Source organism: Amblyraja radiata, chromosome 2 (assembly GCF_010909765.2).
Source record: "Amblyraja radiata isolate CabotCenter1 chromosome 2, sAmbRad1.1.pri, whole genome shotgun sequence".
In the NCBI taxonomy this organism is placed as follows: Eukaryota; Metazoa; Chordata; class Chondrichthyes; order Rajiformes; family Rajidae; genus Amblyraja; species Amblyraja radiata.
In genome coordinates, this window is record NC_045957.1 from 64,705,900 (window position 1) to 64,733,796 (window position 27,897).

General features: G+C 42.3%; 1 protein-coding gene across 1 annotated transcript in view; it reads right to left on the reverse strand.

Annotated features, from left to right (window-relative positions):
* Positions 1-4,135: 4,135 nt before the first annotated feature.
* adcy2 (adenylate cyclase 2) overlaps positions 4,136-27,897 on the reverse strand; it is a 463,739-nt gene continuing 439,977 nt past the window's right edge. Inside the window, exons 23-26 of the mRNA XM_033048027.1 lie at positions 26,020-26,127; positions 17,205-17,319; positions 14,360-14,484; positions 4,136-4,741 (exon numbers count right to left, since the gene is read on the reverse strand). Of these exons, the coding sequence (XP_032903918.1) occupies positions 4,589-4,741; positions 14,360-14,484; positions 17,205-17,319; positions 26,020-26,127 (501 nt within the window). The 3' untranslated portion in view covers positions 4,136-4,588. The remainder of the gene's footprint in view (positions 4,742-14,359; positions 14,485-17,204; positions 17,320-26,019; positions 26,128-27,897) is intronic.

A 27,897-nucleotide genomic window follows, 5' to 3' on the forward strand; every position in this document is an offset into this window, starting at 1 on the left:
CAGCATTTTGAGTCGATTTAAACCAGCATCTACAGTTCTACTCATTACTGAGTAGAGATGAGCAGAAGGGACTCGGCATTTGCAAGAGCCTGCGCGGAAGTAGTATTTATCAGGATCAAAGATAGACACAAAAATATGGAGTAACTCAGCGGGACAGGCAGCATCTCTGGAGAGAAGGAATGGGTGACGTTTCGGATCGAGACCCTTCTTCAGGATCAAGGTCTGTGAATATATTTCAGCTGCGATTTGCCTCTTCCTTATATATATAAAGAAAAACAGACAAATAAATAGATAACAGTGCAAAAATAATGTCCCCGTGTATATAGTTCAGAACCAATTTGGAGGTTGTAGTGTTGAATAGCCATGGTTGTAGGGAAGATGCTGCTCCTGAACTTGGATGTTACATTTTTCAGGCTCCTGTACCTTCTTCCTGATGACAGGAGTGCAATGAGAGTGTGGCCAGGGTGGTGTGGGTCTCTGATGCTCTGTCTGCCTCATGATGCTGAGGCAGCAACTCTTGTAAATCCCTTCAATGGTGGGGAGCTCAATACCTGTGATGGACTGGGCAGTCTTCGCCACTTTTTGCAATCTTCGTTTCTGGGTGTTCGAATTGCCGAACCAGCAACTAGTCAATATGCTTTACACCTGTAGATGTTCAAGAGCGTAATCGTTGATGAATCTCCTGAATCATCTAAGGAAGTAGAGGTATTGATGGGATTTCTTTATGATTGCATCAGTATGCTGTGTTCAGGACACATCTTCAGAGATGTGCACACCCAGGAATTTGAAGATATTGACTCTCTCCGCCACCATCCCGTTGATATGTGCCAGTTCCCCATAGCTCCCTTGTAAACATCTCGATATTCACACTGTTATGTCCCCTCAGGATTTTTTCATTCTTCTGAACACCACTGAACACTAACTTCTTTGCTCACTTTTTATCTTCCTCCCTTCTTGAACAATTGTGATTTTCCAATCTGCTGCTACCTTCCCGTAACTTGGAATTTTGAAAAACTTCAACCAATGGCTCCATCACATCTGCTGCCACTTCCTTCAGGTGGAGGCCAGTGGGTCCCAGTGACTAACCCACCTTCAGCCCCTTTTCCAATATATTGTCCCAGTGATAGTGATGGAACATCAAACAGTACAGCAGGTCCTTTGGCCCACAATGTCTGTGCAGAACATGATGCCAAGACCAACTATTATCTGCCTGCACATAATCCATATCCCTCCATTCCCCACATATCAATATGTCTACCCAGAAGTCTCTTAAATACCACTATTGTATCTGCCTCAAACACTCCTGCGCAGCGCGTTCCAGGATTCTTATAATTTTTCCATACCATTTGAAACTAACGCATCAGATATCTTTGGAAATTTGCAATTCCCTTCACTATAAAGACTGAAGCAAAGTATTGAGTTAATTTGTTGTAACACGAAACTGCAGATGTTGGTTGACCAAAGATAGACACAAAATGCTTGACCGGTCAAGCAACCTTTCCTGAGAATATGGATATATAATGTTTCCCGTTGGAACCCTTCTTCAGACTGATTTAATTTGTTTGATCTAGGTCTTGATGAAACTATTGATATACGACTTTAACCTCCATAGTTGCTGCTTGACCTGCTGAGTTCTTTCAGTGGACTGTTTCATTGGACCAGATTCCAGCACCTGCAATCTCTTTTGTGTTCATTAATTTGACTTAACAGTCATTTCCTTGTTTTTCATTATTAATTACCAGGTTTGCTTCCCAGTGGTCCTCCATACTGTGTTTATATATCCACACAAGACCTTGTTGTTTGTTTGACTTGCTTTATCATGTAATCAATGTTCTCTCTCATTGTCATTTTAGTCACCCACTTGTGGATGTTGTAACATTCCCAGTCCTTTATTCCACCTTTAATCCTTGCCACCTTTTGATGTATCGAATGTAGCCGTGGAATTGCCCTGGCAACTCATCCTTGGTGCTGCTAAGCCTTACTTACTCATTAATAATCTGCTCAATGAAGCTCAATTTAGGCATCACCAGGACCGTATGGTTCAAACTCTCATCAGTCTAAACATAGATCAGAAAGCTGAATTCCAGAGATAAGGTGAACGTGTCTGCCTTAACATCAAGGTTTAGTTGGAGCCAGACCTTGTGGGATCGAAGATGGTTGTGAAAGTGGGAAGTCAATCATTCCAGCCTGGATCCTGCTGCTGCATGGCTAATGCCCTTGCCTAACCATCTTCAGCTGATTCATCAATAACTCCATCACAAGGTCAGAAGTAGAGACATTTGCTTATGATTGTACAACATTCAATTCCATTTACAACGTCAGCAAGTGAAGCAACCCATGCTTGTGTTTGACAAGGCCAACAAAACTGGTGGTAGCTGGTACTGTTGCTGTTTTAAAACTCTAGTGGCCGGGCTCATTCCTAATCTCCATGATTTGGAATTTGCACATTGTCACGTGTCTTAACCCATAAATCAAAGCCATGCAGATTGATAGGTTGTAAGTTGTTCCATGAATATAGGTGCATTTTCGAAGGTGGAAGGTACATGGAGAGAATACCTGAAATTTGGATGTGAGAGTTAATAGTTGCTGTGGATTTAGTGCGTGAGGGTCTGCTTCTGTACTATGGCTCTACAGTAACATCCCAAACTGAGAAATGCCAAGTATTTTTAATGCAAAAAAAACAGCAAGGCAATGACCATCTCCAACAAGAGAGAGTCTATCCATGATGTACCTTTGATATTTAGTGGTATCACCATTGCCAAGTCTCTGATCATCAACATCCTGGGAGGCTCACAATTCAATAGAAACTCTCCTGAGCCCTTTGTATAGCTATGTGGCTGCCGGAGCAGGTCAGAAGTTGGGTACCTTGCAGAGATTGACAGACTAGAGTCTTCACTGATAATAAGTAAGGCAAGTATTGAATTACATATCCCTATTTGCCAGACAGATGCAACTACAAAGACAGTCAAGAATCTGAACTTCATCCAGCACAAAGTAGCCAGCCATTCATAACCCTGAACAGCTATTCCCTCCATCACTGGTGCATCCGGCTGTATTATTACTATCTGCAAAATGCCATTACAGTCACTCACCCAGGCTACTCCAACAAACTTTTTGTACCAAGGTCAAATGCAGAGAGCACAAGGGCAGGTGTTACTGCCACATGCAGGTTTTATTCCAAGTTGCACACCATTTGGACTTGCAAAAATATTGCTGTTCCTTCATCCTTGCTGTGTCCTTGAGCCTCCTGACCAAAAACATTTGGGAATACCTTAATCAGAAGGATTAATGGTGCTCAAAGGTGGTTCTCCTCCAAATTCTCAAGGGCAATTAGGGCTAGGCAATGTTTTGGTGTTGCTGTGATGTCCAGATCCCAAATAAAGCCAAAAAACTGAGGAATATAAACTTTGCCAGCTGAGAAACGTGCAAGTAATTTTAGTAGTTCTTAATTATGTATGATTTTCAGAGATAATTAAAATCTATAATGCTATAAAAATGTAAACTAACAATGTAATTAAAACACATACGTGTATATGCATATAAATATAACGAATTATCTAAGAAAAATAAATTAAATGTAACATTTTACCTCTCTGCCTCCTAATCCATAGGTCTACAATACTCATTTGGTCATTTTGTTGAAGGTGCCTCAGAATCTGAGGCGATTTTCCCAGGATTATGCCAGTAAACTTCTGCAATATGGAACTCTACTACAGGAATTCATGGGATTTGTTGACCAGCAATTTACTATGACTCTCTCCCTAGCATCACGTCCTGTACAGTGTGCCTTGCATTGAGATCAGGATCTGATTCCAGCTTCATCGAACAATTAGGTTAGCAGTTCCTCTCTATCAGTTCTTCAAATGTAAGATAGGGATGCAAGGACAATTCACACCCAGATTGAAATGGTGAGCAGATTTTGAAAAAATGTTAATTAGTAATGAAAAAGCTGAGCACTGGTGGTAGAAGCCGCAGTCTATATAGCAAGGTAAATGAGATCAACCTTAATGCATCTGAGCATTTGTTTATTTTTCCATGGAGCAACAACAAATGACTGATTCTGGAAATAGAAGAACATACAAACGTTTAATAAGTTATTATAAAACAATGTAACAATGCAAGACACATTTTAAAAACAGGTCCTTGTAAGTAATTCATTTCGAAAAGCAAAAATCTGTAGCTGCTGAAAATCTGAAATAAAAACTGAGAATGTTAGAATTGCTCAAGCAGCATCCGTGGAAAGAGAAACATGACTATGATGAAAGGTCATTGACTTGAAACATGATCTGTTTTTCTCTCCACTCATCGTGCCGGACCTGCTGAGTATATCCAGCATTCTCTGGTTTTGTATATAATTCAATTAGTTTGCTCAATTGAAGCAAATCAGGTGTCCACAGCACATGTGCAAGTTTCTAAATTGGATGAATTTAGATAGTAACAGCTCTACATTTCCAAACATAGGCAACGTATGTGCAGCTAAGGATAGAATCAAACCTATGTACAAGTGGTGTTTATTGAGATTACTCCTTCAGAGGCTTGCCTTACTCTGCAGCTGAACATTTATTAATTGATGTTGCATCTTCATATTTCAGGTCACCACATTTCCTTGCGATAGTGATCGTGTCATCTCTGTGATTACAAAGTATGTTTTAAGTTCTCCTTTCCCTTTGACATTTATAATTCCTCTGCATGTACAGTTGTAGCCAAGAGTTTGTAAGATGTTACTTGTTTCTTCTGTGATCTAGAAAAGGTTAAAAATAAAGATAAAAGTTGGTTGTCAGTACGTTAATGTTCACTACATAGTGCATTCAGAAAGTATTCAGATCCTTCACTTTTTCCATATTTTGTTACGTAAACAGCCTTATTTTGAAATGGATTAAATTCATTTTATTTTATCATCAAACTACACCCAACACCCCATAATAAAAAAGCGAAAACAGGTGTTTAGAATTTTTTGCAAAGTAATTAAAAAGAAATAACTGAAATATCACATTTACATAAGCATTCAGACCCTTAACTCAGTACTTTGGTGAGGCACCTTTGGCAGCGATTACAGCCTCAAGTCTTCTTGGGTATGACGCTACAAGCTTGGCACACCTGTATTTGGGTACTGTCTCCCATTCTTCTCTGCAGATCCTCTCAAGCTCTGTCACAGTTCGATGGGGAGCATCGATGCACAGCTATTTTCAGGTCCCTCCAGAGAGGTTCGATCGGGTTCAAGTCCGGGCTCTGGCTGGGCCACTCAAGGACATTCACAGACTTGTCACTAAGCTACTCCTGCATTGTCTTGGCTGTGTGCTTAGGGTGGTTGTCCTGTTGAAAGGTGAACCTCCGCCCCAGTCTGAGATCCAGAACGCTCTGGAGCAGGTTTTCATCAAGGATCTCTCTGTACTTTGCTCCGTTCATCTTTCCCTCGATCCTGACTAGTCTCCCAGTTCCTGCTGCTGAAAAACATCCCCACAGCATGATGCTGCCGCCACCATGCTTCACCGTAGGTGTGGTATTGGCCAGGTGATGAGCGGTGCCTGGTTTCTTCTAGATGTGACTCTTGGCATTCAGGCCAAAGAGTACAATCTTGGTTTCATCGGATCAGAGAATCCTGTTTCTCCTGCGTTTTGGCAAACTCCAAACGGGCTGTCATGTGCCTTTTACTGAGGAGTGGCTTCCGTCTCGAAGGTCTACAGACAATTCCTTCATCTTCAGGGCTTGGTTTTTGCTCTGACATGCACTGTCAACTGTGGGACCTTATATAGACAGGTGTGTGCATTTCCAAATCATGTCCAATCAATTTAATTTACCACTGGTGAACTCCAATGAAATTGTAGAAACATCTCAAGGATAATCAATGGAAACAGGATGAACTTAAGCTCAATTTTGAGTGTCATAGCAAAAGGTCTGAATACTTATGTAAATGTGATATTTCAGTTATTTCTTTTTAATTACTTTGCAAACATTTCTAAACACCTGTTTTCACTTCTTCATTCTGGGGTATTGTGTGTAGATTGATGATTTAAAAAAAAAAGAATTTAATCAATTTTAAAATCTGAAATGTAACAAAATGTGGAAAAAGCAAAGGGGTCTGAATACTTTCTGAATGCACTTTATATCATGTTGTGCAATGTTATTTTCTTATGAAACTTGAATTGCTAACATAGTATTGTCAAATGTTACACCACAGATAGCATGTTTCATATACAGTATAATCTATATCTATATATTTAGGTTTTCCATTTAACTGTCGACACGTACAAAACAATTTAGGTGCTAAAAGGAGTTAAATGCAACAATAAGCTGACTACCACAATTCACCCTCAGAGCATTGTACTAAATTTGACTGGAGTCCAGTCACCACAATGAAATAAATTCAAATCAAGTCTATTCAATTTGAATTTACTGTCATATGCACACGTACGTGAAGTTATGGTGCAATGAATATCTTGCTTGCAGCAACATCACGGACAGATAGACTCTGACAACACATGTAAACATAAATTGTACATAAATTAAAGCTAAATTACACATACATTTCACACGACCGTGATAAGAAAAAGACTGGGCAAAAAACAAGACATTAGTGCAAACCACACTTAGAAAAAAGTCCACGGTAGTATAAGAGATGGTTACACAGCTATGGGTGTAAAGAAAGTAGAATAGAGGTTAAGCAATTGGCCTTGAGGTGCATCTGTGTCATGTTTTAAGTCAACACCTGAAGAGATGTTGTTATTGATCCACACTGATTTAAGTTTGCTGATGAGGAAGTCAAGGGTTTAGTTGTAAATGAAGGTCTTAGACCTTAGTAATGAGTTTGGAGGGAATGATTGAGTTGAATCTAGCTGTTGTAGATGAACAGCAGCCTGATGTATGTGTCCAGATGGTCCAGAGCAGAGTGGAGAGCCGGTGCCATAGCATCTGCTGTGACCTGTTGTGATGACATACAATTGAAGCTGATCCAGGTAATTTATGAGGCAGGAGTTGATTTGCGTCATAACCAACCTCAAAGCACTTCACTATAGTGGATATAGGTGCTATCCAGGTAGCCATTGAGGCAGGTCACCATGTTCTTCTTGGGCATTGGTACAATAGATACCATTTCAAAGCAGGTGGCTATCTCAGACCACAAAGGCGGGAGGTTGGAGAAGTTCTTGAATTGTCCAGCCAATTGGTCCACATAGAGTTTTAGCACTCATCCAGGTACACTTTGTGTGGACTCAGCTTCTTGGCGAAAGATCTGAAGTCAGCCTCAGACTCTGAGATGACGGTCACCACGAGCTGTGGGTACTGGTTTAACTGCATCATTCTTCACCCTTTCAAAGCGTGCACAACAAGCACTGAACGCACTCGGATCTTTTTGTCAGATTTTATGACATCCACAATCTTTTAAGTATTTAATACTTAAAGAACATCTTATCCATCTTTGCATCCCATGTGTCTTGCTCTTTTTCTCTTTTATCCTGATTATCAATATGTGACATTACTCACTTGGTGCATATGAAAAGGGTAAATGCATGGTTGAAGAACCTCAGATCTAAATGCAAGATATGTATACTTGCCTGATATAGGTGACAGTAGGTCAGAACATTACATCTGTGTTGTTTTCCTAGTGCATTAATATTATTGAATAATTTTGAGCTACTGGATCAATCCTGGCAATGAATGCAGCCAATCTGTTGACACATGCCCTAAAGCCATATTCCTCCTGTATCACTTCAACATAACCTTCACTAGAAGAAGACTGATTAGTGTACCATCTGTTATCCGCTCTACTGTGCATTCTACTTTGTGTTTTTTTCAATATTCCGCTATCTGCAGTTTCTTGTGTCTTCTTAATTCTAATTTTCATCTGGTTCTGGAGCAGGTGAGATGTCAGATGGTAATAGTGTTGATATGAGGATTCCATATACTTGTTTGTTATTAGATTGAGACCATGCAATCAGTTACCTTATACCTTACGTGGCGACGCCGGTTCGGCAGTGACCACACTGACACTCATAGCAGGGTAAACTCACGTGGTTTATTCTATTTACAGTGGCAAGAAAGTCCAGAGCCACATGGAGTCACTGTCCATTGCCATCAGAGCGCATGTGCATTGACACTGGCGGCCTCAGGCTTGTCCCAGCAGCTTAGTCCTGGTCCTTGAAGAAGGAGGCGTGGTGACCTCAGGCTTATTCCTGCAGTTCACCCTTGCCTCGAAAGAATGTGCTGATGATACACGTTTCTTCCTGGTGACTCAGCTTTAGACTTGAAGATGCGATGCTGGTGATCTGTGGATTATCCTTGCTGCCAGTCTTTGCCTCTGTGTGTGTGAAGGTTCAGTCCAATGGTTCAATGGTTCCTTTGTTATCATGTGTACGAAGGTACAGTGAAATAACGCTTTTGCATACAGCTGAGCAAGACTATCACCATACATCAGCACAATCCCCCGGTTAGTACAGAACAGCCCACTATAAGGAAGTCTATAAGGAAGAGGCACCATTTTACAGTCCCAGTTGCAGCTGTCTATAAAGGCCCAATGCAGCCACCGCCTCCATTCTGGTCGTCCCGCAAACTGTCATCCCTCTCCTTGCATGGCCCACATCAGCCCGTTCCCTGCAAGGGGAGATTCTCTCCGCGGCTTCCCTCTCCGGAGGGGGGGTTCCTGGTTCCATGACATGCAAGCCAGGCCTGCTGTTACAATGGGCCGTTGCTTGCCGGATTTCCTTTTGCTGCAAGTGGCTCAGCGAGATCCACTCATTGCCTGTGGGCAGGAAGAGGTTCTGGCATCTTAGGCTTGGCCCGCTCACTCAGACTTAGCCTCAGGTAGAGGTGCTGGTGGTCTTGGGCTTCTTACCCAGTGGTCCTATCTTGACCACGTTATCTGTCCCAATGGCTCAGTCTTCCTCAAACCTGCGACAGAGGAACACAATTGGCAGGGAGGCATCCCACTTTGTCTCCCTACCTCTCTTCTTTCTTTCTTTCTTTCTTTCTTCCTTCCTTCCTTTTCTATCTTCCTCTAGGTTCAAGTGGCCAACCATTAGTAGCTAATTGGAACCAGCTGTTCCCAATAAAGCAGGGGATTGGCCTCGGCTGGCCTGTCAGTCAGTCAGTGATGGAGGTCAGAGCAGCATTCAAGGGAGTGGGTGCTATCACACATCGCCGCTCATCTTGTCCATGACACCATCTCTTGTCTTTGACTATATTCGTACTGAACCATTGATTGCCCAGAATTTCTCCCCCTGGTTTCATTGTTCAAGTGCTCTCCAACTCCTTCTTTGAGATCTGAGCTGCCTGGCTCCTTCTGCCTCTACTCAATTACAGGGTTTGGGCAATGGGTGAACAAAAAGATAAGGATGGACAAACTTTTATGGTACTACAACGGTCTTTGAGAAAACGATATGTTATGAAATTTGTAGAAAGGAACTGCAGATGCTGGTTTAAACCAAAGATAGACAAAAAAAGTTGGAGTAAAGGGCCTGTCCCACTTACGTGTCCTTGGCACGCAAATCACGCAACCTCGTGGTTGCGTTGAGGCGCACGGGCATCGTATGGCCGCGCAGGGCCGCTCCCACTGAGAAGCGAGGAGGGGTATGTAGTTTTGCGCGACATCGCGTGGGGCACCGAAATTTTTGTAGCGAATGAAATCTTCGCGCGCCAACGGCCTGTCACGTAACTGATGGCCAAAGTGGGACAGGCCCAAGACCTTGGCGCGACGCAACGTCTCACCTGCAACAGCAGCAGAAGCAGGCAAACGATCGCCGAGCTCGGCCTGGGGCTCACGGCCGTTGCGGTCCGGATCCGCCCCCACTTCTACTCCCAGAGCGGGGCCAAGAAAATTGAAGATAGACACAAAATGCTGGAGTAACTCAGCGGGACCGGCAACATCTCTGGAGAGAAGCAATGGGTGACGTTTCGGGTCAAGACTGCCTTTCAGACTGAAGAAGAGTCTCGACACGAAACATCGCCATTGCTTCGCTCCAGAGATGCTGCCGGTCCCGCTGAGTTACTCCGGCATTTTGTGTCCATCTTCAAATGACGTCACGCGCTCCAGACGGCTGTGCGGTCGAATGAAATCGCGCGCGATCTTCGCGGGACCATCGCGGCTCAACGCGAACACGAGGTCGCGTAATTTGCATGCCAAGGACACGTAAGTGGGACAGGCCCTTAACTCAGCGGGACAAGCAGAATCTCTGGAGAGAAGGAATAGGTGAAGTTTCGGTTCAAGACCCTTCTTCAGACCAGTTAGGGATAAGGGAAACGGGAGATATAGACGATGATGTGGAGAGATACAGAACAATGAATTAAATATATGCAAAAAAGTAACGATGATAAAGGAAACAGGCCATTGTTAGCTGTTGGGTGAAAACAAGAAGCTGGTGCGACTTTGGTGGGGGAGGGATGGAGAGAGAGGGAATGCCGGGGTTACTTGATTAGAGAAATCAATAGTCATACCACTGGGCTGTACGCTGCATAGCGGAATATGAGACGCTGCCTCCAATTTGCATTTAGCCTCACTCTGACAATGGAGGAGACCTAGGACAGAAAGGTCTGTGTGGGAATGGGAAGGAGGATTAAAGTGTTTAGCAACTAGGAGATCAGGTTGGTTCACGCGGGCTGAGCGAAGGTGTTCAGCAAAATGATCGGCGATGTATACGAGTCCACATCTTGAACAACGATACAGTAGATCCATTATGAAATCCAAATTATAAAAATTGGTTAAGTTTGATGACATATTTTATTCTTTGGCACCATTTTTACTGTTGTCCAAATTTGGACATGGAAAGGCGACGTTTCAGGTCGGGACCCTTCTTCAGACTGATTGTAGTAGGGGGAGAAAGCTGGAACAGAGTTTGGGGTGGAACAAGCCAGGAAAAGGGGCATGAAACTAAATAATTAGAGGAATAGATAGGGAAAATGTAGGGTAAATAGAATATTTTACCCAGTATTTGATGAGTGGGAAGATATGAATTGCTGAGGACATGCCAATGATGTTGCTGACTTGCAAGAATGGTTTATATCAGTAGCATTTGTCAGAAGAAGTAATGAGTTTGAAAGAGGAACTGTGGTTAAGTGTCTCTGTCCTCCATTCACTCGTACAATCAAAGTGAACCATGCATGAAAGTATGCTGACTGCCAGTCTCATAATATCTTAGCACATTCCCCTTTCTCATTTTATTCTCTGCCTTGGAATCGTCGAAACATGATCGGCACTTTACCCTTTATGATTCTGGTTGTTCAATGTCATGTGAGCCTACCATGGTCTGACCATCCTGTCTCGTTCATAATGAAAGACACTTCCAGGTCTGCACAAGCAACCACAACACAAGCAACCACAACACAAGCAACCACAACACATCTTTAGCAGGCAAAGAATGCCCATTTTGCTGAGTCGTAAAGTCACTGAAATGTAGAAAGTCAATTTACTCTTACAGAAAAATTAACAAACCCATCCCACTCACAGGGAAGACGAGTGCAGTTGGAGGGTGCTAAATATTATTGCTATATTTTAATAAGTTTTATTCAACTCTTGCACGGTTGTGCTTCTAGTTTGTCTCTGTTGGTGAGATTCAGGGAACTTGGAAACTGTTTATGCATCGTTAACATAGAGGTCGGTGGAAATTAATCAAAATGTTAATCAGCAATCTACTTCTCCTGTGGAATTTCCATGCGAGGAAACCGCATACTTTCGAGGCATGTTTGGAAGTTGGTGATCCCTTATCAACATTGAAACCCACCTGGTGCTACTATAGCCACGTGTGTATCCTGAGCACTTGCCTGCATTGCCATCTTGTGCCTCATGGTTTCATTAAATCATACAGTGTGGAAACAGGCCATTCGGCCCAACTTGCCCGCACACATCCCACCTGCCTGCATTTGGCCCGTATCCCTCGAAATCTATACCTATCCATGTAACTGTCTAAATGTTTTTTAAACGTTGTGATAGTACCTGCCTCAGCTACCTCCTCCGACAGCTTGTTCCATACACCAGCACTGTTTATGTGAAAAAGTTGCCCCTCAGGTTCCTATTAAATCTTTCACGTCCCCCCCCCACACCTTTAAACTATGTCCTCTGATTCATGATTCCCCTGCTCTGGGTAAAATACTCTATTTACCCTACATTTTCCCTATCTATTCCTTTAATTATTTAGTTTCATGCCCCTTTTCCTGGCTTTGTTCCACCCCAAACTCTGTTCCAGCTTTCTCCCCCTACTCCAATCAGTCTGAAGAAGGGTCCCGACTTGAAACGTCGCCTTTCCATGTCCACCAGAGATACTGCCTGACACGCTGAGTTACTCCAGCATTTTGTCTTTTTTTGTAAACCAACATATGTGCAGTTCCTTATGCCCATGGAGCTACCAGGTTGGTGATTCTCCTCATTGTTTCATGCATAACAGTGACAAAAACAGTAACTTTAAACAGCAGATGAATGATCAAGTGTAGCTTATTGAATGTTTTGGTTGTACAAAACCAAAAACATTGTGGTTCTTTATATTACTCTTCCTGACTTGAGCCTTATGGATGATAAAGGAACGGTGAGAATATCAACCAATGCTTTTGCATATCAGCAGTTAATAATGCATTCCAACAAAGTAACTGTATGAAAATTGGTAATGGTGATGCTACTGAATGTTTGGAAGAGATGTATGGTCTCAATTTCATTCACGTTCTATCCATATTCTACAGATTCCACCAGACCTGCTGAGTTGCTCCAGCACTTTATTTTTGCTCATACAAAATTCGACATTTCCACAGATTCACCACCCTCTGTCAAAATAAATAACTCCTTATCTCCTTTCCACAGGTATGTTCTTTTATTCCATGGCTGTGCCCACTGGAACTAGACTCTTCCACTAGTGGAAATATCGTCTCCATATCCACTCCATCCAAGCCTTTCACTATATGGTAAGTTTCAATGAGGTCCCACCTCATCCTTCTAAACTCCAGTGAGTACAGGCCCAGTGCCAACAAATGCTCATCATTCATTAACCCAATCATCCCCAGGATCATTCTCATAATTCTCCTCTGGACCCTCTCCAATGCCAGCACATCCTTCATCAGAAATGGGGCCCAAAACTGCTCCCAATACTCAAAATGTGGTCTGACCAGGGCTTTGTAAAGCCTCAGCATTACATCCCTATTTTTATATTCTAGGCCTCTAAAAATAAATGATAACATTCCATTTGTCTTCCTTTCTACCGATTCGACTTGCAAATTAATCTTTGGGAAGCCTGCACCGGCACTGCCAAGTCCCTTTGTAACTCTGATTTCTGAATCCTCTCCCCATTTATAAAATAGTCTGCCTTTATTCCTACTACCAAAATGCATGACTGCACACTTTGCAATCCTGTGTTCTATCTGCCGCTTCTTTTACTCCTCTACCAACCTGTCCAGGTCCATCTGCAAAGTTCCTGTTTTCTCGACACTACCTGCCCCTCCACCTATCTTCGTAGCATTCGAAAACTTGGCCACGAAACCTTCAAACTTATAAATCCAAATCATTTATATACAACGTGAAGAGTAACAGCTCCAGAACTCGTCACGGGCAGCCAACCAGAAAAAGCCCCCTTTATCCGCACACTTTGTCTTCTGCCATTCAGCCAATCTTCTACCCATGCTAGTTACAAGCACCTCAGTTTAATTTTGACCTTGCAACTTCAGACCTTTCAGCTTCCCAGATTTTAGTAATGGCGACTGTTCTCACTTCTGCCTCCTGACTCGTGAATTCCTGGCATGTTGCTGGGGTCACGGTGAAGACCAACGCAAAAAACATATTAAATTCACCATTTGTTTGTTCCCTATTACTATGATGATCCATCATCATTTTCCTGGGGTCAAATGAACACTCTTACCTCTTTTTTACTCTTTATATATCTTTTAAAAAACTTTTGATGTCCTCATATTATTAGCTACTTTATCATCATATTTCATCTTTTCTCCCCTTTGTGCTTTTTTAGCTGCCTTCTGTTGGTTTTTAAAAGCTTCCCAATCCTCTAGCTTCCCGCTAATCTTTGTCATATTATATGCTTTCTCTTTTGCTTTTATGCTGTCTTTGACTTCTTATGTCAGCCAAGGTCATTTCATTCTGCCCTTAATATGTTTCTTTCGCTCTGGGATGTAAAGATCCTACGTCTTCCGAATTATTCCCAGAACCTCCTTCCATTCTGCTCCACCATCATTCCTGCTAGTGTCCCTTTCAAATCAACCTTAGCCAGCTCCTCCCTCATGCCTCTGTAGTTACCTTTACTCAACAATAATACCAAAACATCTGACTTCAGCTTCGCCCTCACAACTGCTCGTTGAATTCTATCCTATTATGAATTATGAATCACTGCTTCCTAAATTGCATTCATTAAAGAGCAACCAGAGAGAATTTTGATAAAACCACCTGTATTTTGCCAAGAACTCCAGTGCTGTCCATCCTGCTGGCCACATTGACACTATTTCCCCAAATATCATACTGTGGTTTCTGAGCTCCAATCACTCCAGCAATAACAGGGCCGTGGTTAATACCTGTTGGCAAATTTAATATTGTTAAAAATATTAAAACTTTGCAAAAAGTCCAAAGTAAGGTGTGGCAACAGCAGAACCTGATCAGTTCACAATAAAAGTCTTGTACCCTCATGGTTATCAGGATGTAGATAAATAATTATATCACCATAGATGTCTTGATAATATGACTTAAGTTTTAATTAATAGATTTTTTTAAACTTGTTTTTGATGGGGTAGATATTTAGAATTAAAATGCAACTTTTAAATGGAGGTGCAGGTTATATCTAGTTAGTGCTGGGAAAGTGGACAATGGGAAGACTATCTTTCTTCGGCAACAGTAAGCTTCCTTCTCTACTAATAGCAGGTCAGAGTATGGTCAATGGCCATCCTGGTGGATTCAAAAGATGTCGTGGATGCAATTCTTCACTGCTCCTTCATCTTTAAATTACAATCAAGTTGTTACTGGAGTGGCAATTTACAATTATAGTGGCAGTAAAAGCACTAGCACGGTAGTGGGGAAACTGCTAGAGTCAGTTATTAAAGATGGGATAGCAGCACATTTGGAAAGTGGTGAAATCATTGGACAAAGTCAGCATGGATTTACGAAAGGTAAATCATGTCTTACGAATCTTATAGAATTTTTCGAGGATGTAACTAGTAGCGTGGATAGGGAAGAACCAGTGGATGTGGTGTATCTGGACTTCCAGAAGGCTTTCGACAAGGTCCCACATAAGAGATTAGTATACAAACTTAAAGCACACGGCATTGGGGGTTCAGTATTGATGTGGATAGAGAACTGGCTGGCAAACAGGAAGCAAAGAGTAGGAGTAAACGGGTCTTTTTCACAATGGCGGGCAGTGACTAGTGGGGTACCGCAAGGCTCAGTGCTGGGACCCCAGCTATTTACAATATATATTAATGATCTGGATGAGGGAATTGAAGGCAATATATCCAAGTTTACGGATGACACGAAGCTGGGGGGCAGTGTTAGCTGTGAGGAGGATGCTAGGAGACTGCAAGGTGACTTGGATAGGCTGGGTGAGTTGGCAAATGTTTGGCAGATGCAGTATAATGTGGATAAATGTGAGGTTATCCATTTTGGTGGCAAAAACAGGAAAGCAGACTATTATCTAAATGGTGGCCGATTAGGAAAAGGGGAGATGCAGCGAGACCTGGGTGTCATGGTACACCAGTCATTGAAAGTAGGCATGCAGGTGCAGCAGGCAGTGAAGAAAGTGAATGGTATGTTAGCTTTCATAGCAAAAGGATTTGAGTATAGGAGCAGGGAGGTTCTACTGCAGTTGTACAGGGTCTTGGCGAGACCACACCTGGAGTATTGCGTACAGTTTTGGTCTCCAAATCTGAGGAAGGACATTATTGCCATAGAGGGAGTGCAGAGAAGGTTCACCAGACTGATTCCTGGGATGTCAGGACTGTCTTATGAAGAAAGACTGGATAGACTTGGTTTATACCCTCTAGAATTTAGGAGATTGAGAGGGGATCTTATAGAAACTTACAAAATTCTTAAGGGGTTGGACAGGCTAGATGCAGGAAGATTGTTCCCGATGTTGGGGAAGTCCAGGACAAGGGGTCACAGCTTAAGGATAAGGGGGAAATCCTTTAAAACCGAGATGAGAAAAACTTTTTTCACACAGAGAGTGGTGAATCTCTGGAACTCTCTGCCACAGAGGGTAGGTGAGGCCAGTTCATTGGCTATATTTAAGAGGGAGTTAGATGTGGCCCTTGTGACTAAGGGGATCAGAGGGTATGGAGAGAAGGCAGGTACGGGATACTGAGTTGGATGATCAGCCATGATCATATTGAATGGCGGTGCAGGCTCGAAGGGCCGAATGGCCTACTCCTGCACCTAATTTCTATGTTTCTATGTTTCTATGACATGCAAGGAAGGGACAAGGTCAAAACTAGTGAGACCACCATTCCCTCTCATATGATGACCTACAAGCTGACAGGTCAATTTAAATGTCTTAAGGTACCCGGAAACCTATTATACTATTTCAGAATTCCCTGGGTTGTCAAGTTAATCTTTCTTGCAGAGCATTAAAAAAAAATCATAGCAGCATCCCTCACCCATCTTCAGTGGCATTACTATTCTAGATGAAAACTTGGTAAGTTATAACAGTTCTGCCATATATAATGTCACCTACGCCGCAGACCTCTGAATAAATTATTTTGTAATTTGAATGAAAAAAATAGAATTGTTTCGCTTAACATCAAGCTATTTTATTAAAAACTTGTGCTGCAAGTACAGGAAACAACCAACTGGAGTCAGCATCAGTCTACAAATCCACAAAGAAGATCCTACATCAATGAGTGTGATTCTTCTGACTGGATAGGGCTGTGAAACTAGAAGTAACACTTCCGTGATACCGGGTCTCGTCATTTAAAAATTTTGAAGGTCTCAGACCAAATGTGCCACATAGAAAAGGCAGTTTATTCAGACTATTCACTGCTGGATCATGAGAAGAGATGGGTTTAAGTAAAGTACTTCATGTCATGTGCACAAGTTCACTGAGGTACAGTTACAATGAAAAAGCTGGCTTGCTGCAGGATTGCCGACAGCATAGACGACACACAAGAACAGGTTATACATAAATTCCACACAAATTATCAAAGACAAGAAAAAGAAAAAGTGTGCCAAAAATCAAGACATGAATGCAAAAACTCAATTAGAAAACAAGTATATTGTAGTGCAAGAGGCAGTGCTGTTTAAAAATACATACCAATTCGGAGCTTGAAGTCATTAAAAGAATGCTTGTTAATCACATCAAGTTTTATCATGAGTGCAAAAGCAAACTCTAGCATGGTTCCAATATGTGTATATTGTCTGTCTGCCTCCTGTAATTAATGAAAATGTAAATTATATCATCTTGTTTTGTTAGATTTTAAAACCAAAAGGCTTTTAGAAAAACATGTTATAGAAATGGAAAAAAAACAAGCTATTTTAAATATACCGAAAATTCAATCAAGCAATATAATTTTTTTAAAGAAGAAATATATGGCAATGGTGATATAAGTGGCAAAGTGTAGTGCAGTCTGCATGATCAAAAATAAACTTTGTGAACAATTTAACCAAAGACGTTCTGCCAAGATCTCGAATTCGACTTAAATTAAATATCATAATTTTCCAATATACTTAGCCCTGATTTTACACATGATGTAAATTTTTTTTAAATAAGATCACTTTTTGATTTTGAAACACACCAGAGATTATTCTATTTCTACATTGTTGTTGCAATGATGCTATAAGTAGCATTTTCACAGATCAAAATGGTGTTAATTTATTTAAATGTCCTGTAATTTTTGCAGTTAGAATTACATGATGCAAAATATGACAAGCAACATATCAGACATGTAATATTACACACATTATTTTGCTATGCCCATTCATTAGTGGTGTCCTGCAAAATAAATCTTTGTCCTCAAATTGAATCTATTACACGTTATGTTTGCAGTTTTTCTGTTATTTTTAGGGTAATAGCTACTGAGTTTTCCTGGAAGTGTAGAAACACCCACTTCATTATGCCTGCTGATTTATGCTAACTTACATTACTCTGCTTTATGGTCTAATAATATTGGCCTTTCAATTAGACAGCAGCTGTTTTAAGATTAATTGCCAATGGCTGTGTTAGCCACTTAAAATATTACATTTTATTTCAAACATAATTACATAATTTTTGAAAAAATAATTTAAAATAGGAGGAAGTAGTTTTTCTTCACAGTTCCTAATTAGGATGCTGAAATAGATTCAATTTGAGGACAAAGATTTATTTTGCAGGACACCACTAATGAGTGGGCATGGCAAAAAATGTGTGTAATATTGCATGTCTGATATGTTGCTTGTCATATTTTGCATCATGTAATTCTAACTGCAAAAATTGGGTCATGCTGCAGGCCTGTGCGAGGTTGCTTTTTTTAAAATCGGTTTCGGAAAAAAATTTCGGATCACATTCTCCGGGCTCTGCGGCCTACCATCGATAGAGCTGGAAGCTGCCTCTGACTGTCGTGAGTCCCACCGCGGGGTGCGGACTTAACATCGGAGCTGATCCCTTGCCTGGGATCGCTTCCACCGCGACCACCACGGAATCAACACCAGGGGCTCACAGTCTCGGGTGAGGCCGATTCGGGAGCTCCAACGTCGCGGGAGGTACGACCAGCCCTGACGCGAGGTTCGATCGCCTGGCGCGGGGGAGCTGACATCCCTCTGATGCAGGAGCTGATCGCCTCGACGCGGAGGGCCCGAACGCCGCCGGCTACGGGACTTGGAATGTAGGTCCCTTGCAGTCAGGAACAGGTGAATTGATCATGGGGAACAAGGACATGGCAGACCAATTGAATAACTACTTTGGTTCTGTCTTCACTAAGGAAGACATAAATAATCTGCTGGAAATAGCAGGGGACCGGGGGTCAAATGAGATGGAGGAACTGAGTGAAATCCAGGTTAGTCGGGAAATGGTGTTAGGTAAATTGAATGGATTAAAGGCCGATAAATCCCCAGGGCCAGATAGGCTGCATCCCAGAGTGCTTAAGGAAGTAGCCCCAGAAATAGTGGATGCATTAGTGATAATTTTTCAAAACTCTTTAGATTCTGGAGTAGTTCCTGAGGATTGGACGGTAGCTAATGTAACCCCACTTTTTTAAAAAGGGAGAGAAAATGGGAAATTACAGCCAGTTAGTCTAACATCGGTAGTGGGGAAAATGCTAGAGTCAGTTATTAAAAATGGGATAGCAGCACATTTGGAAAGTGGTGAAATCATTGGACAAAGTCAGCATGGATTTATGAAAGGTAAATCATGTCTGACTAATCTTATAGAATGTGTCGAGGATGTAACTAGTAGAGTGGATAAGGGAGAACCAGTGGATGTGTTATATCTGGACTTTCAGAAGGCTTAAGACAAGGTCCCACATAAGAGATTAGTATGCAAACTAGTACGCTCCATCCCTACTTTCTCTCCTTCACTCCCTCCTTTCTCTACTTCCCTCCCTCCCTTCTGTCCTTCCTCCCTTCTCTCCCTCCGTCCCTCCCTTCCCTCTCTCCCTCCCTCTCTCTCTCCCTCCCACACACACACATAACGCACAGAAAACTAACACACACACATCACAGACAACGAGCACACGCAACTAAGTTAGGATAGAAAAATGGAACATAGGAGAGAGGAAAGACTTTGCCTTCCATCACAGTGAGGAGATTCACGGTGATGGATGTCTGTGTGAATTGAATTGTTTGTGTCTTGTAGAAATTGTTTCTTTTTGTATGGCTGTAGAGTTTAATTTGAGCCTCATTGAGGTTCAAGTGACAATGAATAAATATTGTATTGTACAATATTGTATCAATCACATCCCAAAGGCATACTTGTAATTAACACTTGAAATTGCTGCTGCAATTATCAAATTAATCCTCATGCATAGATTCTAACAAAGATCACTATAAAAAGTTTGGATGCCCTTGCATGTCACTCATTTGTTATAATGGACACGGGGACACCATGGACACGGGGACACCATGGACACGGGGACACCATGGACACGGGGACACCACTACCAGTGTAACCATGGTAGTACATTTAACGATCAATGCAGAACACAATAAACACGTCTCTTTCAAACTGTTCTGGGAATTTATAATAGCAGCAGGTTGTCCTAACTATGTCGGAAAAAAGTTCAGAGATTTTAAAGTGCTTTCCAAGTCAACCTTTTCAGGTTTACGATAACTGTTGCAACGTAATTGAAATAAAAATAGTAACAAGCATATGGACTCAATAGACTCTCTTTTCATATTCTCGCTAGCTTCAGAGGAAAGGGTTTGTGCATCCACACCCCTGTCTAGAGATCTGAGCGCTTACATCCTATTTTCCATGATACATTAATCACAGTTATATTTGTTTTGCAAAGTGATCATAAGAGATCTTGCAACACAAATCTTGAAAAGGGCAGAGATTTTCTCTACTTCACCACATCCAATATTTGGCTCTCCATCAACATCACCAAAAACACCCTGCCTTGTTTTCCAATTGTCCCTCCAGTTAACTTCATTATTTGAAACATGTTGGGGTTTAAATGTAATTGGGATTCTGCCTTGGGGTTCATACAAGCATTTGAAAATGTGATAGTTTTATTTTACAATCATGTTTTTTTTAAACTTCCTGCAATAATGTTTATTAGCGATTCAATATTCTTTTAGATTCTAATCTGTATGTATGAGTCATGGTCAGGAAGGATAGTAACCACTAAAAATAGAACATTGCAAAGGAATGTTGGAACTAGAAGTGAGTGGGGGGGATAAAAAGGAGTCAATGTGGACACGGAAGAATTTATTCACCCGAGCACAAGAAAGAAAAATCAGGTAATGTTTAAAAGAGTGAAAAACAAGGAAATGTGCAGGGACATAGAAATTTGTGAATGCATGTATAAAACAAGAAGGAAAACATAAACCATTATGTTGAACTTAATATTCAGTGAGTGGAGGATATTATGCTTTAGCTCCACAAAGATCTTGTTAAACAAGCCCCTTGCCCACTTCCCAACTCCACTCTCGAGAAATGCATTCTACTCTCAGCGCTGGATCTCAGAATGATAGGATGGTCTTGGGAAGGATGTGCAGCATAGATTCACCAGACTGACAGTGGTTAAATTGCAGTTAAATTCCTTCTGCAGTTGTACAGAGCCCTAGTGAGACCACACCTGGAGTATTGTTTGCAGTTTTGGTCCCCTAATTTGAGGAAGGACATTCTTGCTACTGAGGGAGTGCAGCGTAGGTTTACAAGGTTAATTTCCGGGATGGCTGGACTGTCATATGCTGAGAGCAGCTGGGCTTGTACACTCTGGAGTTTAGAAGGATGAGAGGGCATCTCATTGAAACATATAAGATTGTTAAGGGCTTGGACATGCTAGAGGCAGGAAACATATTCCCGATGTTGGGGGAGTCCAGAACCAGGGGCCACAGTTTAAGAATAAGGAGTAGCCATTTAGAACGGAGACGAGGAAACATTTTTTCTCACAGAGAGTGGTGAGTCTGTGGAATTCTCTGCCTCAGAGGGCGGTGGAGGCAGGTTGTCTGGATGCTTTCAAGAGAGAGCTAGATATGGCTCTTAAAAATAGCGGAATCAGGGGATATGGGGAGAAGGCAGGAACGGGGTACTGATTGGGGATGATCAGCCATGATCACATTGAATGGTGGTGCTGGCTCAAAGGGCCGAATGGCCTACTCCTGCACCTATTGTCTATTGTCTGAATTATTAGAGGTAAAGCCCTTCAAAGCGTGAAGACAGTGGGAGAGCAGCCATCTTGCAGAAAACAAAAATCAACATTAAAAATATCAGCAGGAAGAAGTGGAAGAGTATTTCTGCCAGTTCAGTGTTACAGGTTAAGGAGGAGGGACATTAGATTGAAGTATGCATACGATTGGCTCAGCTAGAGGCAGAGTAGCAAATAAAAAAAGGCAAAGTACTGTGGAGCGGCCGTTGAGGAAAAGTACAACTTGAGGCGTTGTCTCGAGAGACATCGGAGAGAAGAGCTTCGGAAAAGAGTGCTGACCTGTCAAGCTCAGTCCAGTGTGGAGCAGCAGCAAGCAGAAAGTGTAAATAGGTGCTGTTGGCAAAACAAAGGAGGCATGCAGGAGCATGTGATTGTGCTGTATATTGTGGGAGCTGATGGACCCCTTGGTTGTTCCTTGTGACCACATCTGCAGCAAGTGTTGGTTGATCGAAGATCTCAGGCTCAAAGTTGACAACCTGGAGTCAGAACAAATGCTGCGGAACATCAGGGACAGTGAAAATTAACTACACGCTGTGTTTCTGGAGGCAGTCACACCTGGTAGAGTAATTGCTTGATGGGTGGAGGTGCAGGTAGTTTAGAGAAAGCAGGGACCCTGCATAATTATTTGGACAAGTTGGGAGACTGGGCTAAGAAGTGGCAGATGGAATACAATGCAACAAAGTGTGGAGTTATGCATTTTGGTAGTAGAAATAAAGGTGTAGACTATTTTCTAAATGGAGGAGGATTCAGAAATCAGAGGTACAGAGGGACTTGGGAGTGCTGTTGCAGGCTTCCCAAAAGGTTAATTTGCAAGTTGAATTGGTAGTAACAAAGGCAAGTGCAATGTTAGCATTTATTTTGCGAGGACTAGATAAAAACAGGGATGTAATGTTAAGGACTTTTATGGCAGTGGTCCGACTGCATTTGGAGTACTATGAGCAGTTTTGGGCCCCATATCTGAGGAAGGAGGTACTGGTGTTAGAGAGGATCCCGACGTTTACGAGAATGATCCTGGGGATGAGTGGGTTAACATATGATGTGCATTTGACAGCACTAGTCCTGTAATAGCTGGAGTTTAGAAGGATGAGGGGGACATTATTGCAACTGACCGAATAGTGAAAAGCCTGGATAGAGTGGATGTGGAGAGGTTGTTTCCACTGCTGGGAGAGTTTAGGACCAGAGGGCATAGCCTCAGAATTAAAGGACGGATTTTTAAAAGGGAGATGAGGAGGAATTTCTTTCGACACAGGGTGGTGAATCTGTCGAATTTATTGCCACAGACAGCTGTGGAGGGCGTCATTGGATGTTTTTAAGGCAGAGATTGACAGATTCTTGATTAGTACGGGTGTAAGGGGTTATGGAGAGAGGGCAGGAGAATGGGGTTGAGAGGGAAAGATAGATCAGCCTTGATTGAATGGCCAAATTGACGAATGAACTTATATCTTATGAACTTGTCAGGAATGGTTCAGCAAATATGGCCATCTCAGCTTTGGCTTGAGCTCAGAAGATTGAGGTGTAATCTGACCAAAGTATTTAAAAGGTTAGAATTACACACAAGGCAAAAATGGACTTCCAATCACTAGTATTTGGATAAATTAAAAACGAAACATAGAGTCAGCAGAACTAATTTGATAGATCAAATGGTCTACTCTTGCTGTAATGGGTCCATGCTGTAAACGGAACAGGAACCATATAACCATATAACAATTACAGCACGGAAACAGGCCATCTCGACCCTTCTAGTCCGTGCCGAACACGTATTCTCCCCTAGTCCCATATACCTGCGCTCAGACCATAACCCTCCATTCCTTTCCCGTCCATATAACTACCCAATTTATTTTTAAATGATAAAACGAACCTGCCCCCACCACCTTCACTGGAAGCTCATTCCACACAGCCACCACTCTCTGAGTAAAGAAGTTCCCCCTCATGTTACCCCTAAACTTCTGTCCCTTAATTCTCAAGTCATGTCCCCTTATTTGAATCATCCCTACTCTCAGTGGGAAAAGCTTATCCACATCAACTCTGTCTATCCCTCTCATCATTTTAAAGACCTCTATCAAGTCCCCCCTTAACCTTCTGCGCTCCAAAGAATAAAGCCCTAACTTGTTCATCCTTTCTCTGTAACTTAGTTGCTGAAACCCAGGCAACATTCTAGTAAATCTCCTCTGTACTCTCTCTATTTTGTTGACATCCTTCCTATAATTAGGCGACCAAAATTGTACACCATACTCCAGAATTGGCCTCACCAATGCCTTGTACAATTTTAACATTACATCCCAACTTCTATACTCAATGCTCTGATTTATAAAGGCCAGCACACCAAAAGCTTTCTTTACCACCCTATCTACATGAGATTCCACTTTCAGGGAACTGTAATCCCAGCAAAGATCTTAGAGCAGAGCAAGATAGGCCACTCCTGCGAAATACAATGGGCTGACGTGTAGTACGCTACGGAGGGGATCCTGGGCATTTTTCCCCGCCCATTTTAGTAACCGGAGCCTACCTGACCTGACCCGACTCGCAGTGTAAACAATGTTGCGGGGCAACAGTTTGTGTGTGTGATATAGGGTTAGATTCATAATTCTGTCAGTTCATACTTCTTGTCAAGAATAAAATTTGACTCTGGTAATTGTCTTTTTTAATGTTTTTTAAATCATTTCTTTTTAAAATGGCTCACAAGCAGTGTTTGAGTTGCTTTTGTAGTAACCGGAACCTACCCGACCCGACCCGACTCGCAGGGTAATTGACATTGCGGGGGAAGTTTTTGTGCGTGATATAGGGTTAGATTCATAATTCTGTTAGTTCATACTTCTGTTAATTCTTGTTAAAGAATAAAATGTTTATAAACACACATACATGAAAATTATATAAATGTATATAATCATATAACACACACAATTATATTTCTTCTGATCCAATGATGAACTTTATTTCAGACTAGACAAGGGACATTAAATAAGAAACATTGTAAACCTCCCCGCAACATCACACACACTAGGCCCTATCCCCCCCCCCCCCGGCACTCCCTCGCCTGCCCCCACACTACAATGTCTCCCCCCCTCCTAAGCCCCTCTCCCCGCTGCCCCGGGCCGCGCACCCCCCTCCCCGGGCCGCGCACCCCCCTCCCCACTGCCCTGGGCCGCGCACCCCCTCTCCCCTCTCCCCGGGCCGCGCACCCCCTCTCCCCGGGCCGCGTACCCCCTCTCCCCGGGCCGCGCACCCCCTCTCCCCGGGACCCGCACCCCCTCTCCCCGGACCGCGCACCCCCTCTCCCCGGGCCGCGCACCCCCTCTCCCCGGGCCGCGCACCCCCTCTCCCCACTGCCCTGGGCCGCTCACCCCCTCTCCCCGCTGTCTGTACAGTATTTGTACATTCTCCTTATGACAACAGGGTTTTCTGTGGAAATTCCAGATTCTCCCACATCTGAAAGAAGTGCACGTTTGTAGGTTAATTGGCTTCTGTAAATTGTCCCTGGCATGTAGGGTACAACTGGTGTATGATAGATTGCAGTCGGTGTCGACTTGGCGGGCCGAAGGGCCTGTTTCCATATATATGTTTTACATATATATCTTAATTTCATTGAACCATATATGGTTGAATATGTGGCATTATTTTCATCTTGTTTATATAGTCAAAGGGTAAGGGTAATTGATTTATTTGTGCAGAACAGTGATGGAAGTCCGACTCCCCTTGCCTTGTTTCTGTTTTTGTTTCTCTATATTTGCATAACAGCATGAATTATAATCTGATTTCCATACATGAATATACTGTCATTCATGTGCTGCACCTGTCGATCAGAGCTTGGCTCTACTGTGGAATGTAATTAGGAATGTAATTTAGCCTAACCTTATTCACACCTAATCCAATTTGAAGCATAAATGTTGCATCAAGTGTAAGTTAAAAGTATGCACCAGATTCCACAATTTCAAACTGAAAAATGCAAAAGCTTCCTACCGTGGGAGGGGGGACACCCCCTCCCACACCCTCCACTCCCTCACTATTTCTCACTCTCACCTCTCACCCAATGTTGACAGCCCTGTAAATGTGAGGAAATATAATCCAGGAAATGTGATCTCTCTGATCTTAATATGTTTACGTTACAGTTAAACCCTCTATTAAAACGCCATGCTTCCAAACAATACAATGCACAATCAAAATACTCTGCACAAGTTTTAATTAAAACATTTATGGATATTCCGCAGTATTTTTAAAACATTGATTGACGCAAAAAACAACTTGTCAATAGCAATTAATTTTAAAGAAAGGGAAAAAAAGACTTACTTGGCTGTACTCCTGAACTGTGGCTGCACTCAACCCTGTTGCAGCCATATAGGTGCTCCCAATGGTTTTAATTTTTTCCACTCCGCTGAACTTAGGCTTGGACAATAACTAGGAAACAACAGTATGTATTTTTGTGAACATCAAAATGGTTAGAGTGTAAAGGGAAGAAATTGGTGAGAGTAGAAATCTATAGTTGCCAGTGCATTACAAGCTTGCCAAGTTAAATTAAAATTACCATTTAGAATTTAATATTACATTTCATTAAGTGTGCAAATAATTAAGAGAAGCTGCCATTCACTACCAGTTCACATTACCCCTTGTTTAGGCTTGTAAGTGCCTGCCTAAACAAAGGGGAAATATTTGAGCAAAATGAATGAGTGCTTGAAACTTGGGTTAGCTTGAAAAGATGTACTGATATGTTTTAGTTGTCGTCACCCAGTGTGTTTGAACAGAGTTGTGATAAACTGTGTGCATTGTAAGAAGAATGTAATGTTGAAAACTGGGCGCACGAAGGAAAGAAGGCAGGCAGTATTTGAAATGTTGTCTACGGCTTGGTGCTTAATGTACATTAGTGAATGTAAAATCCTATCACAGATTTAAGAGTAGATTATTGTAGACTAAGGTATAGAAACATAGAAAATAGGTGCAGGAGTACGCCATTCGGCCCTTCGAGCCTGCACCGCCATTCAATATGATCATGGCTAATCATCCAACTCAGTATCCCATCCCTGCCTTCTCTCCATACCCCTTGATCCCTTTAGCCACAAGGGCCACATCTAACTCCCTCTTAAATATAGCCAATTAACTGGCCTCAACTACCTTCTGTGGTAGTGAATTCCACAGATTCATCACTCTCTGTGTAAAAAATGATTTTCTCATCTCGGTCCTAAAAGACTTCCCTCTTATCCTTAAACTGTGTCCCCTTGTTCTGGACTTCCCCAACATCGGGAAGAATCTTCCTGCATCTAGCCTGTCCAACCCCTTAAGAATTTTGTAAGTTTCTATAAGATCCCCCCTCAATCTTCTAAATTCTAGCGAGTACAAAGCAAGTCTATCCAGTCTTTCTTCACATGAAAGTCCTGACATCCCAGGAATCAGTCTGGTGAACCTTCTCTGTACTCCCTCTATGGCAAGAATGTCTTTCCTCAGATTAGGAGACCAAAACTGTACGCAATACTCCAGCTGTGGTCTCACCAAGTACAACTGTAGTAAAACCTCCCTGCTCCTATACTCAAATCCTTTTGCTATGAATGCTAACATACCATTCGCTTTCTTCACTGCCTGCTGCACCTGCATGCCTACTTTCAATGACTGGTGTACCATGACACCCAGATTTCGTTGCATCTCCCCTTTTCCTAATCGGCCACCATTCAGATAATAGTCTACTTTCCTGTTTTTGCCACCAAAGTGGATAACCTCACATTTATCCACATTATACTGCATCTGCCATGCATTTGCCCACTCACTCAACCTATCCAAGTCACCTTGCAGCCTCCTAGCATCCTCCTCACAGCTAACACTGCCCCCCAGCTTCGTGTCATCTGCAAACTTGGAGATGTTGCATTCAATTCCCTCATCCAGATCATTAATATATATTGTAAATAGCTTGGGTCCCAGCACTGAGCCTTGCGGTACCCCACTAGTCACTGCCTGCCATTCCGAAAAGGACCCGTTTACTCCTACTCTTTGCTTCCTGTCTGCCAGCCAGTTCTCTATCCACATCAATACTGAACCCCCAATACCGTGTGCTTTAAGTTTGCATACTAATCTCTTATGTGGGACCTTGTCGAAAGCCTTCTGAAAGTCCAGATATACTACATCCACTGGTTCTCCCTTATCCACTCTACTAGTTACATCCTCAAAAAATTCTATAAGATT